General features: G+C 33.9%; 1 protein-coding gene across 1 annotated transcript in view; it reads left to right on the plus strand.

Annotated features, from left to right (window-relative positions):
* Positions 1 to 17589, plus strand: part of LOC123668479 (protein furry) — a 151964-nt gene that overhangs the window by 19640 nt on the left and 114735 nt on the right. Inside the window, 2 exon segments of the mRNA XM_045602209.1 lie at positions 1403 to 1557; positions 10597 to 10757. Coding sequence (XP_045458165.1) covers positions 1403 to 1557; positions 10597 to 10757 — 316 coding nt within the window.

Raw genomic sequence — 17589 nt, forward strand, 5'->3', positions numbered from 1 at the left:
TTTACTGACAACCAATTTTTTTTTAATTAATAACATTTCATGTTTTATACATAGCAAAAAAAAGTAATGTATAGTAATATTACGAGTATATGACAGATGAATTTTTGACAGAACACCTTTTTATTGTATACTAGAAAGAAAGAAACATGTTTATTCAGGACATCACATAAAATGCAGTGTTTACACAAATAATTGTGTTTGCTCGCAAACGAAAAAAAACCGACTTCAATTACATCGACGAGTAATACAACGTAGATCGACGAAAAAATACTCAAGTAACTACGCGTTATCAAAGATTACTCAAAAAGTAGTTATCAGATCTCAATAAAATTTATATGTGACCACATGACAAACATTTTGACAGCTTTCGATTAAATTAAAAATTATTAAAATCGGTACACCCAGTAAAAAGTTATTGCGAATTTTCGAGAGTTTCCCTCGATTTCTCTGGGATCCCATCATCAGATCCTGGTTTACTTATCATGGAACTATACTAGGGATATCTCCTTTCTAACAAAAAAAGAATTATCAAAATCGGTACATCCAGTAGAAAGTTATGCGGTATAATACAACGTAGGTAGACGAAAAAAGCGTCAAGTAAAAACGCATTATTAGATATAACTCAAAAAGTAGATGTTAGATCTCAAATAAATTTAAATGGGACCAATTGACACACACCACCTTTCGATTAAAAAAAAAATTGTCGAAATCGGTCCACACGGTCAAAAGTTCTGATGTAACATACATAAAAAAAAATTTAGTCGAATTGAGAACCTCCTCCTTTTTTGGAAGTCGGTTAAAAAAAATACAGTGACTAGACAGATAGAAATAATAATAATTAATAAGTAAATACATATAGAAAAAATATTACAAGAACAGTAATATAGACTACAAAAATGTAAAAAAAAAATGTCCCAAAAAGGTATATCACTCAGTTTCGAGTTAGCTTTCATAACGACGAAAACCAACACTAATTTTTAGTGATATCCCTGTTTCGACGAGCGTGACAAATATCATTCCATTCTCCTACTACAAGCTGATCTAACAGACGTCATTTTATGCGTATTCTCAAACGAGCTAAGCTTAAATAATCGTTACGTTTCCTGAAATTTTCTTCTCAATTTTCCTAATTTTTCATTCCGTACGAACCTCGTACAAAATATTAACAAACTTTGAACGAAAAATTGGCTGAATCGGTCAAGCCGTTCTCGAGTCTTGCGCTACACACTTTGGCGATTCATTTTAATTAAAAACATATGTTTTGTACCAACATTGTAATTGTTCAATAATGACATGACAAATATTATTTTATACGTTAATTATAAGATACCTAAGTTTTTATTGATATTTTTTTACAAAGCTTATTAAATTAAATAACTTATATTAATTAACATTGGTACAGATATACGAGTTAGCTAGGGAGACGATAGTGCTCCTACTGGACTGCAACCCAGACATCGGTCCACTGCTGGACTGGACCGTGGACAAATGCTTCACCGGACCGCCGAGGGTTGCCGACGGTTGTTTCATGGCGCTTGCGACTATCTTCAGTGCGAGGTTAGTTTATAACAATTGATAATATTACTCATGATTGTTTCAGCCTCTTACATCCCACTGCTGGACATACGCGGCTCCACTGTGGGGTCGTGGATGTATTCCCTACTATAAGTGGCCAACCCGCATTGTAGCTGTGTGGTGGATTAAGCTCTGATCCTTCTCCTACATGGGGAAAGAGGTCTATGCCCAACAGTGGGATATTACAGGCTAAAGCAATACCAAAATTTAGTTTAATCCTTTTATTGAAGTTTAACTTTTGTGAATTAAACGGATTAAATAATTTTCCTATAAGTGGGTATATTTACAGCATATCTTTTTACCGTGGTATAAAGTAGGTGGTAAAACATAAGTGTCTTTTGAGATATTTTACATAATAAACATGTATATAATAACTACTACTAATACAATAGTACTTCAGAAAAATTCATAGTTATTTGGTATAGTGGCGCTTAAAATAACTATTTACGTATACTTATAGTAATTACATATATTTATGTAACAGTAATTAAATAAATTAATGTTAAATAGGTCATTAGTTTTTACAACGTTATTGCATAAAGAGAGACAGATTCCCTTCAGTAAATTAAATTAAAATATAGAATAAGAAATAATAACTCCTACAGAGCAACTAATCAAATTAATTAATGCAAAAATTCTCTATGAAATATTTACATTTCAAATTGAAATACTCTCAGACGCTGAGTAATATGTGATATTCCTAGAAATTCAATATGTTTCTGTGGCCACAGAGCTTGATTTAAAAATGAATGCAGTGGTTACTATTAGATGCCTTTTTGAGATTTCCTAACTACTAATGAATATTATTTTTAATAAATATTAACATGGCTGACATAAAGAATAAAACACGAGTGTGGTTTATACCACACGACTGAAATAAAACTTACGAAACGTAACTCTCTCTCTTTCTATCTTCACTAACTTATGTCTTTCTCTCAACTTCCGTTCGCCTCGCTCGATCACACTTTTCGTAACGCTCTCGTCACGCATTCACCAGCTTACTCCCCAGGTCACACGCGGGGATAAAGAAGTTTTACATCGAAAAATTCGAAATTCGGTACATACTTATGACATTGTATTATACATACGTATATTCGACCACTATACTGTATAATTATATAATTTGTAAGTAACAAAATGAAAATCCAAAAAAATGAATAAAAATATATTGTTATTTTAGTTCGATATCAAAATTTATCACTATTCCAACTTATTATATCCGTTGAAACCATTATGAATAACCTATACTGGATAATATTTGCCCTAAAGTACGTTTTAGCAAAATTTGAAATACTTTTTTATTAAAATGTTCACTTCAGCTTATCGCAGTCCACTGCTGGACATAGGCCTCCACAAGTTCGCGCCAAAAATGGCGTGAACTCATGTGTGTTGCCCATAGTCACCACGCTGGGCAGGCGGGTTGGTGACCGCAGGGCTGGCTTTGTCGCACTGAAGACGCTGCTGCCCGTCTTCGGCCTGTGTGTTTCAAAGCCAGCAGTGGGATGATTATCCCGCCATTGGTCGGCTTTTTAAGTTCCAAGGTGGTAGTGGAACTGTGATATCCGGAAGAGAGGGGGTGGCTATATTCTTAGCGCCGTAACTACACAGCAATTTAATTATTAAAATGTTGTCCTGGCTTAAACTTTTTAAGACTTGAAACATTAAAACTGCCAATCGGACATTTCGAAACAGATTAAATATATATATTTTAAAACTTGCATACAAATTCTACTCATTACATGCGTAATGTAAGCTCTTCATTATTTCATAACAGATAATTGGCCGTAATACGTATTATAATTGAAATTATTAATGACGTAACTTGCATTAGTGTTCCCTGAAACGAAAATAATTAATAAACAAAATACTATTGCATCGATTCCTTATTTTCATTAGCGGTATCATGATTGAAAAATCTCATTTCATATTCGAGAAACGTTGTTCGGATTAATTTAAAATGAATTTCGTGTATTTTGGGCGACGGTGAAATAGCAGTGACGTATGAAATACATTTTTATATTTAGCTTTTATTAAGATCTTTGCATATAGCGCCTATATGTGTGTTTGCGTTTGTATGTATGGAAACTGTTTTTTTTTTTAGATTGGTAATGATCATTAATGTTTTTAATTTTTATCTCCTTTGTCATTTTTTTTTTGTTTTTCATTTGTAGTATAAACATAATTAATGGTGTTCCCTTAAAAGAAGAAAATATATGTAACTTAGGTTGCGTAGTATTCCTTGCGAGGTTATATTGGATGAAAATTTACAAATTTTGATATTTATTAGTTAAATTTTTGCACGTATCGTTTTTGCGAAGGAAACATTTGAGTTCATGAAATCTCAGTTTTATTGAAATGAAGTTGTACTAAAAAGTATGGAACAATTTTTTTTATTATACTGACATATACATTTACTAGAGGTAAATATATAATTCATTGTTTTTTTTTTAAATCGATATTATCAATTTCTTTTTAATTTCGAAGATTTACAAACCTTGTGATTTATCTAAAAATATAACTATCGTATTAAACAGAAAAAAAGCTTTCTTATTGTAATTATGATTTAATCGAGCCCGTTAACATGTTTGAAGAATAAATATAAGTGTAAAGGCAGACTAGCTCTGCAAGTTTTGTTTTTTATTATATATTTTTTTTTAATCTGAAGTATTTTTCGACATGGTAACACTACCATATATTCACCACCTCACCCTTCGCCGCATGACCCGACATCATCCGAACCACATACATCTGATTTGTATCCAATATATCGCTTCATACTTATTTTTCTCTACGTATTTGAGTATTCAATGACCTTTCTGAGGTTTTCTATATATATATATTTTTTTTTTGAGAATTATATATAAAGGATATTTTTTTTAAATATCAATAACTTTTTTTAAATAACAAACTCAAAGGTGCTTATGTTCGTATATTTCCGGGCCTCCGTTACAAGGTTCTCATTCTATGAAGGTTCGTTGAGTGTCATGTGTAATGTATAATGTAGTTATTGATGTAACTTTCATCGCCGGCGAAGATCATGTATGCTAGTTCGTTGCATTATATACAATCTCCTAGTTTGTACTCTGTCACGTTCTACCAGCGTGTTCATTCAACTAATTCGAACGTAGATAAACTCCCGCCTAGTAGTAATTGCTTCCATGAAGTGTATCTGCGTAGTGCAGCTATCATCACTACTTTATGTAGCAATTCTTATCTCTAATAGAATAAACGTTTAGAACTGAAAAAATTGGCTATTTCTGTTTCTTTTTTTTTTCTTTTTTCTTTTCTTTTTTTTGCGATCGCATTGATTTGTTGTAGGAGTAAAGAAATATTAAATATCTCTTATTATGTACTGTGTGGCTACGGTACTAAAGAATATAGCCACCCCTCTCTTCCCGTGGATATCGTAAGAGGCGACAAAGGGATAACACAGTTCCGCTACCACCTTGGAACTTAAAAAGCCGACCGGTGGCGGGATAACCATCCAACTGCTGGCTTTGAAACACACAGGCCGAAGACGGGCAGCAGCGTCTTCGGTGCGACAAAGCCAGCACTGCGGTCACCAACCCGCCTACCCAGCGTGGTGACTATGGGCAACAAACATGAGTTCACGCCATTTTTTGGCGCGAACTGGTGGAGGCCTATGTCCAGCAGTGTACTGCGATAGGTTGAAGTAAAGTGAGAAATTATTAGAGAAAATCGGAAGAGGAAACTCGAACATCCGCATAACTTTTTACTGGGTGTACCGATTTTGATGATTTTTAATTTAATTGAAAGCCGATGTTTATCATGTGGTCACATTTAAATTTCATCGAGATCAGATTACAACTTTTGGAGTAATCTTTGATAATGCGTATTTACTTGACTATTTTTTCGTCTACCTACGTTGTATTACTTGTCGATATAATTGAAGTCGGTTTTTCTTCGTTTGCCTGCAAACACAATTTATTTGTGTTTCGGATACTAAAATCCGTATAACTGGCAACAAAGAAATAAATATGTAGTGCATATTATGTTCACATCATTGCATTTTACGTCGACCCTCTATTAACTATCTCAAGTATGGTACTTATCAATTATACATGTTTTAATTTTCGGATACTAATCCGACATATAGATATATCCATGCAGTTGGTAATAGTAAGTAATGAAGTCAAGTTCAAGATAAGGCACGTTTTTGTGTTTATTTGTGAATCGTCCCTTACATTGCTTTATTAAACAGCTAGGAACTCGCTATTGCTTCTTATTTTTGTATAAGTAATTAAAGTAATAATTCGTACTCTCAAAGGAAGCCATACATTTAAATAACACAAATATGATAAATCGAGGCTAATTTTCGTTACACGACGAAATAAATATACTATAATGTAAGTTATATTTGTTCCAAAAGTCCTAAAGAATACAAAGCTACGACAGTGAAAATGCTATACTCAGTTAGTTAGCAAATAATTTTCTTAATACACTTATATGTGTGTACGTCCTCCGGCCCGTTGGACCGACGATCTACGTAAGATGCCGGTGTAGGCTGGATGAGGATTGCGGAAAACCGGGATGTCTGGCGCGAACTCGGGGAGGCCCATGTCCAGCTGTGGACTACAATAGGCTGAACTGACTGACTGGCTGACTTATATGTAAAGAACTGGTCTTTTTAGTTCATTACTGTAAAGTTAATATCTACTACGTATATTGGAGATATCTCCAAAATACAAATTGTGTTTTTCGTATCGGAATAATCGTATATTTAGGTTGTAAATAGTATTGTTCATAATACGTGATATGCTTCAGTCAGTACTATGCTAACTGCTGCTTTTACTGGTATAAAATATCATATACATTAAGTATATAGAAATATCGATTTTGGATCTGTTTTGTCGCATATACAAATATGCAAGTGAGTTGACAGAGATCCCCTAATGTTACATTACATATTGCTTTATTGACCGTTTAGTTTTAGCGAATGAGCTATTTAACGAGTGAAGAATAATAAAATATTCGATAACTCCACCGACCTATTATTAAAGAAAAATAATAATACAAAACAATGTTCACGTATCAAAATATACTTACAATAGAATCCAAAAAAACGTGCACGTAGCGAAATATAAATAAAATTTATAAATTGTAAAGAAAAATTCAAAATACAAATTCTTGACATCTATCAAAAAATATTTTTATAAAAAAATATGAAACATGAAAAGTTTGTAAATGTTTGATACGCCACATAGGAAACAGTTACGTAGAGTTTTATCTATATTATCTACGGGCTGATTGTTACTGTATTGATATAAAGAATAAAATGAGCTTCATTTTTAATGTATAAAATGTGAACTTGGTAAAGATTTTTTTTTTTAAATATACTTGCTTAGTTAAAAAGTTAACTATCCAGAAGTTAGGCTAAGGTTAGAATAAGGACCCTACGCTTGATATCAACTGTCATTTATACACCACACATCGTTCCATGAATGGACAACCCTATTATTATTTGCTATCTAAAATGTGACAAAAATTAAAATATAACATATTTATATATAAAATTATCGTATCACAATGTTAGTTGCCATACTCCTCCGAAACGGCTGGACCGATTTTAATGAAATTTTGTGTGCATATCGGGTAGATCTTAGAATCAGCCAACATCTATTTTTCATATCCCTAAGTTATAAGGGGAGGGGGATTAAGGGGGTTAATAACATATTTGGCAAAACAACGTTTGCGGGGTCAGCTAGTTGAATGTATAAAAATCTTTAGGAAAGTGAAGTTTAACTATGAACAATAAATATCTCAATCACTCAGCGTGTTCTTGAGGCAATGATGGTAGGTATTGTGTCCGTGACTTGAATACGACCAGTGAACTTCCTCGCCTTGCGTGGCCTTAATTTTGAAATAGAAACAGTACAATGTGCATATATTGAAGGGAACAACACTAAACTAAGCTTAACTTGACTAGCCCGTTGGCGCAGTTTGTAATCGCCTGGTTTTACGCCTAGAGTTGTGGGACACATTCCTACCCGAGGCTAGGTGTGACATAGTTATATATATTTATTTACTAGTTGTACCCTGCGCGCGTTGCTAGGTTTTTTTTATTATTTATTTATTTTCGTTCGTACCAACTCAGAAAACTTTGTGGGCTCATCCACAACACTTTGCTGAAGATCATGACATGATCAAATGCATAGTTTACGATTCTATAAAGGAGATACAGATAAATATTCATTGTTATATATATAGAGATATATGTATTATATATATGTATTTTTATCGAATAAAAATATAGCTATATCAATTGGCCTATATCAAATGATATAACACAAGCGCTAAGTTGCTTATCTTAGGAACAGACGTCCACGTGTATGTATATATGAAATATATATTTTTTATTTATTTACCTTGATGCAGTTATAAACATTACCTCGCAATACTTATACCGCTCTTCCTTCATCCGTTTGAGTGTCACGTAAAAGCCTCAAGAAGAATTTATAATTAGATAGGCATAAAATGTGACGTCGCGTTGGCGCAACGGTTACAGCCATGGATTGTACCTGTTGCGCTGGCGGTTGCGGGTTCGATCCCCGCACATGACAAACATTTGAATTGGCCATACAGGTGTTTGCCGTGGTCTGGGTGTTTGTGCAGTCCTTGTGGGTCTCCCCACCGTGCCTCGGAGAGCACGTTAAGCCGTCGGTCCCGGTTGTTATCATGTACACCTGATAGCAATCGTTACTTATAGTAGGGAATATATCCGCCAACCCGCATTAGAGCAGCGTAGTGGATTAAGCTCTGATCCTTCTCCTACATGGGGAAAGAGGCCTATGCCCAGTAGTGGGATATTACAGGCTGAAGCGTGAAAATGTGGTATCACGTGGTACGGCACTTTTCGTAATCAATTCGCACACGACCACTTTTTGTTACTTTTATTACAAAGCTACAAAGATTAGATTTTTTGTATAAAGCTATATATACCTGTCCGCTGTTTTCGAAAACACCCTCTCCAGTTCCATTAAACGATGGGGTGATACCGATGGGGTCATGTAATTGAGTAGCTTTGTAAGTTTAGTTTTAAAAGGGTAGAGCAGGGTATTGAACATCTAAACAACAATGTCTCATTTTGTTTTGATTTGACGAAAAACAAATTGATTTATTTTATGGAATAACGCGGTTTATTAGCGTGTAAATTAAGTATTAATTTCTCGGTTTGTTACGGTATTTTATACTAGCGGTGCCCGCGACTTCGTCCGCGTAGAATTATAAAAATAGTTATTGTTCAGTTCGCAGTTATAAAAAAAAATATCTAAAATAAAAGTAGCTTAAGTTACTCCTCATTACACCAGCTATCTGCCAGTTGAAGTCCCATCAGAATCGGTCCAGCCGTTTCAGAGATGAGCCGGAATAAACTGACAGAGAGAAATATTTTATAAAAAATGTAATTTTGGTATATGTACCGTGTATACATACATATGAATTTAGTAAAAAGCGCTTATTTTAATATTACAAACAGACACTCCAATTTTATTTATTTGTATAGATGTGGTGGCCGTGCCTTTATGTAGTTGCCAGTAGTCATACCCTGGAAAGAGTAAATTAAAAATCTGCAGCAGTACTTAGATAAAATCCTATTTTTATTAAGCCCCGACGCAAAAAGGGGGTGTTATAAGTTTGACGTGTCTGTCTGTCTGCCTGTCCGTGGCTCCGTTGCTCGCGAACGGATGAAGCAATTTCAGTTTAGTTTTTTTTTTGTATGAAAGGTGAGTTACGGGCGAGTGTTTTTTTTTTGATTGAAAATCGGTTGAGTTAAGGGTGAAAATGTGGAAGAATAACCGAATGTCTCCAAATATATATATAATATGTCTCAAATGAAAGCGCATTACGTGCACATTACAAAATAATATGTTCAATGAAAATCGGTTGAGCTCTGAAAAAACTCTGGGGGGTAAAAGTGGAAAAAATACCCAATCTCTGCAAATATATGTGGTGGGGAGAAAATGACGATGGAAATCCGAATTTCAGTAAATTGACCCAAGTACCAAATGAAATAGCATCACATTCACTTTACAAAATTAATAATAAAAAGAAATGAAAAATATTTTAAAAAATCGGTCGAGCCATTTGAGCCAATGGGACTAAAAGTGGGGATGGAAAACAGAATGTCTGTGAATGTATCCTAATGTTGTATCAACAACTTAACAAAATCTACATTATAATAAGTGTACATATAAAAAGTATAAAACAAAATTTAAATTAAAAATTAAAAAAAAATTAATTGAAATCAATATACGAGTAATATACTCGTAGTTATAACTCAAATAAACTACAAGACCAAAACAAATGAACTGACATGTATAATTATCATTGTTGATTTAGAAAGTTTAGAATCATGAATACTTACGATTTCCAAATCAGGATTAGACTGTTGGTTTTTGATACTAATTTGACTAAGTCACGCAAATATAGCTTTTGTTTTTTTTTTAGTAATTAAGAAAATATTTTTTCCTATTCCTTGACCAATATATTTTCACACGAAATTGTATGTGTGTATTTATTTCCGAGAAATTAATCAGCTAAAGATACTCTCGAAGTAATAAAAAATTAGGCTATAAACGTTGTATAGGAAAATTGTGTAATGGCGTATCATGTGTCGTCTAATTTATACTTTGCATCTTCAAGTCTCAAGGAGAAATATATTAACACAATATTCTAGTAATATTAAAAAATCGTGTTGTGCTTGATTTAACAAATATTTTATTCCTAGCTTTTACCAGCGGCTTCGCTCGCATTGATTTTTTTTTAATAAAAAGTTCTCCTATGTTACTTCCAATATTTTCAAGAATATGTGTACAAAGTTTAATGATTATCGGTTAAGTAGTTTTCGCGTGAAAGCGTAACAAACAAACTTACATTCACATTTATAATATTACCAGGGATTTGATGTGTACACATTTAAAGTTCTTATAAAAAAAATATATAGTTAAGGGTTAAAATGTATTTATTTATTTTTTTAAACGATGCAACGTTTCTCTCGTCCAGGGAGTACCCGTGCGACCACTACACGGCCATAATCAACGTAACGCTAATGTGCACCGGCTGTCCAAGGGCGCCGGTGCACGAAAGCGCTTTACAGCTCTTACAACTGCTCGACAAGCGCTTCTTCGGCACCGTCGGACCCTTGCCAGCCGACGACGAGAACGGTAAGTTTATATTTATTACTTTATACGTCTGCTAGATCGACGAAAATTTAGTAAGGTCAAACCATGAAATCGATTGATTATTTTCTACCTGTTATTACAGGCAATAATAAAAATCAAAAATCAACAAAAATCACATTTTTTTTTGTTTAGATACCACAAGAATTCAAAGTAAATTTTAAATTTAACATTTTTTCGTAAATCTAGCAGACACATGTGGCTAAGATTTTATCAAACGGTTTTTGTTTTAATTAATTGGGAATTTGTTATACATAATCCAAGAAAAATTTTATTTAACGATTTAACGTAACGTAGTAACTTTTTCTTTTTAACTTTTTCTCAAAAAAAAAATTGTCTAGACTTCGAAGGTCATATAAATTAATTTTCTTAGTCGTTAACAATAAAGATAATATGAAAGATTAATTAAAATCCAACGGACTTTAGACAATTGTAAAACTAAAAGCAAGAAAGTTAGAAAAAGATAGTTCACCGCTCAGCCTGTCTTCTATATGGTATTGACTCCATTAAAGTTAGGTGGGTTTCAAAGACTCAAAGGGGGTACATATACAGGATTTCTTTCATATATGCAGTGAAATATTTTATTTAAACAATTTATCATATCTCTTTCTCTCGAGATGATCCCTCATATTAGCGGATCGTGATCACCATCAGGGTTGCATCTGGTGAAGATGATCTGCCTCCACCAGTTCCTGTCCAGCGCGTCTTTTACGACAGTGTAGAGATTGGGTGCCGAGTCTTTTCTTTAATCCGTCTATCTTGCTGGTCAACGGCCGCGCGATCTTTTGCCCGCAATGTTCCCTACGACAATCAGCTTTTCCAAGTTTTCATTGTCTCTGTGTGAATTGTGTGTCCGAAATAGAAGGGAATGCTTTGTTGGCTCGTCGACAACGAGTTTTTATTTAGATTTGGGTCAGAATCGAGGCATCAGTGCGTCTTGCAGTCCGTGGAATTCTTAGCATCCGCCGCCAGAATCACATCCCGAATGCATCGATAATTTGCATTTCTCGGGCCAAGATGGTCCACGTCACTATCCCATACAGGAGGATTGGAAATATCAAACTTTGTATCAATCTGAATTTAGTTTTGATACCAATTCCTCTCTTCTTCCAGATGTTGCTTAAACAGATCATTGTATCTTTAGCCGTCATTGCAAAATTTGAAGCCTAGGTACATTTAGTGGTCGATATTACTGCCAGTTTACGTTGCAGGTGACATTTGCAAGCTTACCGGCCCGGTCCACTATCATCACTTTGTTTTCGTCTTGTTCACTGCGAATCCAATTTTGCCGCTTTCTTATTCGAGTCTACGGAATAGCTCTCTCACGTTTTCCATAGATGTTACCAGAAGAACGGTGTCATCGGCATATCGGAGATTAGATAATCTCTTTCCATCTATACGGAAACTCATTCTTCCTGTTATAGATGGTCTTCCGAATAATTTACCCCCCATATATGTTAAATACAGCATAGACCGGAATACTTCCCTGTCTCGTGCCGAACGCCTCTTAATGCGGAACATATCTGAGCATTGAGTGCCTCCTTCCTGATGAAAGAACAGTTTTCGACATAGAGACTCTGGACAGTAAAGCAACGAGCTGTTCAGTAGTATCCATTTCCAGCACCACATTCGGTTTGCAGATGCTGACAATAGACATCTGCCGTAATCGTCTGGTCAGATTTAAAAAAGCTGTAGTGAACGACACCGGCACTAGACCACCAAACGCTCACAAGTAACTTTTTTTGGTTCTCCAGAGTTCAGCCATTGCGATGAGCGCTTCCGATTATCGTACAATGTACCCATTTTCATCACATGTATTAATTCAATTTAAAATTACTTCATCATTGTGCCGGTTGAGTAATGTAACGCAACAGTCCTAAGCGCGTTTGTCGGTTTGCTTCACTCAAGACTTGAGGTGCCCACCTTTCAAACTTTTTTATCTTCCCAATATGCTTCATCCTAAGCGCGTTTGTCGGTTTGCTTCATCAAGACTTGAGGTACCCACCTCTCAAACTTTTTTATTTTCCCAATATGCTTCATCCTAAGCGCGTTTGTCGGTTTGCTTCATCAAGACTTGAGGTACCCACCTTTCAAACTTTTTTACCTTCCCAATTTGCTTCAAATGGATCAAAACAGTTTTATCACTAATACCGCAGCCTGCATCTGACTCGGACGTGGTTTGTAATCCCCTTCCACAATAGCCTTCAATACAACTTTGGTCTCCGGTCGTCCACAGGACTTGTTCTGCAGGTCGAAATTTCCAGAACGATTTCGATGGAATCAAAAACGCACTGTGTTTTCTTTTGCTATACCGCAGCCATACATATCATTAACCCTTCTAGCCGTTTCTGCACCACTGGTGCCACGTAAGAAGCCTGATGGAACTCGTACTCGTAAATAACACGATATTTCAAGTTTTCCATCTTGTAAACTGAGTGACCAAAAGATGAAAAACAAAAGAGGAAAAAACAAAGGAAATACGGTTTTCGAAACGGGAATGCATGAGTAAATAGCTGTATTTTGAATTTGGAATTCTTAACTAAAGAGATCAAAGTGGCCAGTACGATAAAAACGAAAATATCATATGTTAGGGCCTAATATTAAGTAAACAAGAAAGAAGAAAATTGAATTTTTGCAATTTTGGAACCCACTCTCGACCGGAACGGATAATAGAACACATAATTCTCAGGCCAGCTTCCGTTTTAAATTACTTTTTACTCACTACTCGAACGTTATCGGAAGATATTGACATGTTTAATGATTTTACGTAGGTATTCAAATATCGTTTTTGCAACGTTTGTCTAATGAATATTGATTATCTGCCTTTGATGAGATAGAAAAGAAAATCCTAGATGTTTACAAAATATTTACTTAGATTTTTCTTAGAATTTTGTGAAATGCCTTTCAAAAGATACTTTTAAATCTATTCTCTCTACATGTTACATAGAATGTTTTTTTTTTTTCATTTACAAATATTAAATACGTGAAGTAAGATACTCATGTATTGAGTATGATGAAATGTTAACGCCACATTTACGATGATACGAGTACGTAGTGAGTGTGTGTGTGTACTGCACGTTTGTGTGAAAGTATTCGTTATTACTTTCTGTGTCCTGTAGCCCTTCTAGATATACATCCTGTTGCATGCGTGTTTACTACCTTCGGTCTCTCTGAAATTGTTTCATTTTTTTGGTATACTTGAAATTAAATATATATTTATTAATAAATTTATATAACTGGAAATATACTTTCTGTTTAAATTAAAGGTTTTCTATTAACATCATTACGAATCTGTTCGTATGTGCATTGAAAGTCACGCATTTATAAAGTTGCCGTCTGATTCCTTTTGATCACGATACCAGAATAGGTTGTTTACGCGAATGTAAATTAAAAGTTATACCAACTTACACTTTTCACCGTTGTCCATTACACATTTAAAAAAAAAGTAATTAATTATTTATTAATACTTTTGAAAAAGTAGTCCCAAAAAAAACCTTCATATATATATAGATGTCTTTATAGATGAACTCGACTTCTTTTGCAGTTTTAGTATATGTATTAATAACATGAAATTACAATTTGAACTTATTACAAGGAAATAAATATCTTATTGAAATAATAAAGTTAAATTAATCGCAGCAAAAACAGACTTATTATAAGTGGCGAATCCGCTTATTGAAGTATTAAAAGGTAAAAGAAATTACATAAAGATTTAGTACAAAAATTTTCTCTAATATATCTGTTAAAGAAGCTGTTATTTTTCGCTTTTATAAATGAAACTTATCTCGACCCTGAATCGTTCGATTCCCTCGAATATGAAGCACACAAACAAATAAAAAATATCTTCCCTGCATGTTGCATCTACAAGATATGATCGTAACTATTGTCCGTGTCACAATAGGTAGCAAGTAATATTTGTGGAAATGAAGCTTATCTATTTAATGTGTACTCGATGTGATGTCTTGATTACTTTTTTTACCCAGTAAATAGCAATTGTAATCCATACCGATCTAGTTGTTGACTATATCCACAAATTCGCTCGTAGTTGTACCTCAGTACAAAGCATGATCAAATTACAGATTTAACACTTGAAAACATTATCCCCGCTTGCCTGAATACTAAATTTATTTGTCTGTCTACTGAACTATTAAATTTCGTGTAATTGTTGCAAGTTTCAAATAAAGTAGTTGTGTGTTGCGAAAGCGTGATAAGTAATCGTCGTGACGGCATGTGCGTCGTACGCTGTAAAGGTGTGATCTGTCTATCATTACAACTTGATTAAAATATACAAACACTTCGAAAATATACAACATTCATCCTTTATTAAATACACTTTACAACGTATACACGATGTCAAAGCTTTTTCCTATATTAAATCGTATGAAATGATAGTGAAACTCGTAATAAGTAACGAGTCAATTGAATGAACAGGAATCTGAATCGTGCTTTCTCCCTCTGGCTTGACAAATTTCCGTTTATGTTAAACGGTGACAAACGATATGTAGCTAGGCTATTGTTACGTCATGCTGATTAAGATTCCAATTGATGTTATTGTATTAAAATGTTATTAACGGCTGACCGATCGCTGTCCATGAGGATACTTGCTTTATATGTTAGTGCTTCAGTTTAATCAGTCGCAACAGTAATTATAAAAAAGATATTTTCTGATCTGAAGACCGTTTCTTTTGTATTATTCAATAATTGAACACGAAATTATTTATAGCGTTGATGAATAAATTTTATTTGTACATTTTGTAATACGCTGTATCAATATACCAGTTAAAAGAATGTGGTTTTTTATTTTATCGTATCACAACAAAGACGTAACGTGAATCGGCTACTAATCTAAAATATCGATATTAAAAAGATTGTAATGATTTTTCTGTTATTTTTCGATGAAACAAACCGAACGGCATAATCATCTGTTCGTATGTAATTGTATCGTGTTTAAACAATAGTCAAGTAATAACAGAATCACGAAACGAGCACCCGTTTGTGTACACATCAAGAATAATGAATAAACTCGATTATCGGAGAAATGACACAGAAAACCATTACTTGATATAAGGAATGATTTGCCCGGCCTTATAGAAATTAATCTCTCCGACCACGCCGGCGGCATACAGAGCTGATAGACAAATACATTACGTCGCAAAAGCAAAGAGAAACTTACAAGAGATCGCCAATAAATGAGATATTTGTTGCTATTGTTTTCGTGAATTGTTTTTATATACTACTCTTTGGAAATATATTTAAAATATGCCATGTCAAAGTATTGTAAACTATGGTTTTATTATTGTAATGCTGTTTCATATATTCGTGTTCGAATGATTTTGATGATTTAAAATAAAGTTATAAATTGAATACTCTTCTTCTTCTGACCCTCAGGTGTTATTTTATTATATTTTTTTTGGTGAAATCTTTAAAAATATGTATTCCTCGTCACTTAAATTAAGACTCAAAAAGATAAATTATAAAGTTTTAAACATTTTTGTTCGGATCATAGAGCTTACAAAGCCTTTATTTTACATATATAATTTTTTTCGAAAATCCATATTTCGACACCCTATTCCCAATGACATAGTTACACTATTATCAATGCCATATTACAAATACAAATATGTAACAAATACAATACAATTATTTTTTATTTACTTTGGCTTTCGTGTAGTTGTTTTTATGTTCTCAATAAAATTCTAAGGCTGTCATATTATTGACCAACATAGTAAACTAAAGAGTACAGTATCATGATATTTTACACAAAACGGCGCTGTATATAATCGGCGAAACCTATATACAGCGGTTTAGTGCTAAAAATCAATACATTTAAGAGTGTGAGTAAAGATCGTAAAACAACGATTATAAATCTCCAAATAAATAAAATATTCACACCGAAGTATACCCGTATAATTATATTGCTATAAATTCGAAGACGTATTCTCTCTCTTGAAGCAGAAGTTATTTTTATATCATCACATCATCACAGCAGCCTTACGCAGTCCACTACTGGACATAGGCTTTGTCGCACCGAAGACGCTGCTGCCCGTCTTCGGCGTGTGTATTTCAAAGCCAGCAGTTAGACGGTTATCCCGCCATCGGACAGCTTTTTAAGTTCCAAGGTAGTAGTGGAACTGTGTTGTCCCTAAGTCGCCTCTTACGATACCCACGGGAAGAGAGGGGGTGGCTGTATTCTTTGATGCCGTAGCCACACAGCATATTTTTATTTCTTATGTACAAAATATAGCAAGTAAAGTTTGAACGTACAGAATAGAAATATGAACTAATTGAATTCTAAACTTTAAGTTATTGATTGAGTCAGCCTGAAACATCCCGCTGCTAGGCATAGATTTCTTTTTCCGTACAGGAGAAGGATCGGAGCTTAATTCGCAACGCCGCTTCACCGCGGGTTAGCGGATGTATTTCCTACTATGAGCTAATTCTAAACTATACGCCAATAAATGTGTTTCTGAAAAGATAACAAGTGTTCTCTTTTGACTATAAGTAATTTTAAACAAATGTTTAACTATAATATTATATATGTAAACGTAAGTTTAAAACGTAAACTATAATATAAAAATAAATACAGCTATCAGCTAAAACACATTTCTTCTTTATTTATTATTACAGAGGTTCCATGGTAACTGTTTACTAACCCACGCATGCTCCTTATACAATAGAAATAGCTTATAATTTAACTTAATTGTATTTATTACACGGTATAATACCCACGTCTTTGCCAATAAGAATTGTTGTACAAGCAATAAAAATACAAACGATATTATTCCTTTGTACGGTTATGAAAAATATATTAATATTA

Source organism: Melitaea cinxia, chromosome Z (genome assembly GCF_905220565.1).
Source record: "Melitaea cinxia chromosome Z, ilMelCinx1.1, whole genome shotgun sequence".
Taxonomy (NCBI): domain Eukaryota; kingdom Metazoa; phylum Arthropoda; class Insecta; order Lepidoptera; family Nymphalidae; genus Melitaea; species Melitaea cinxia.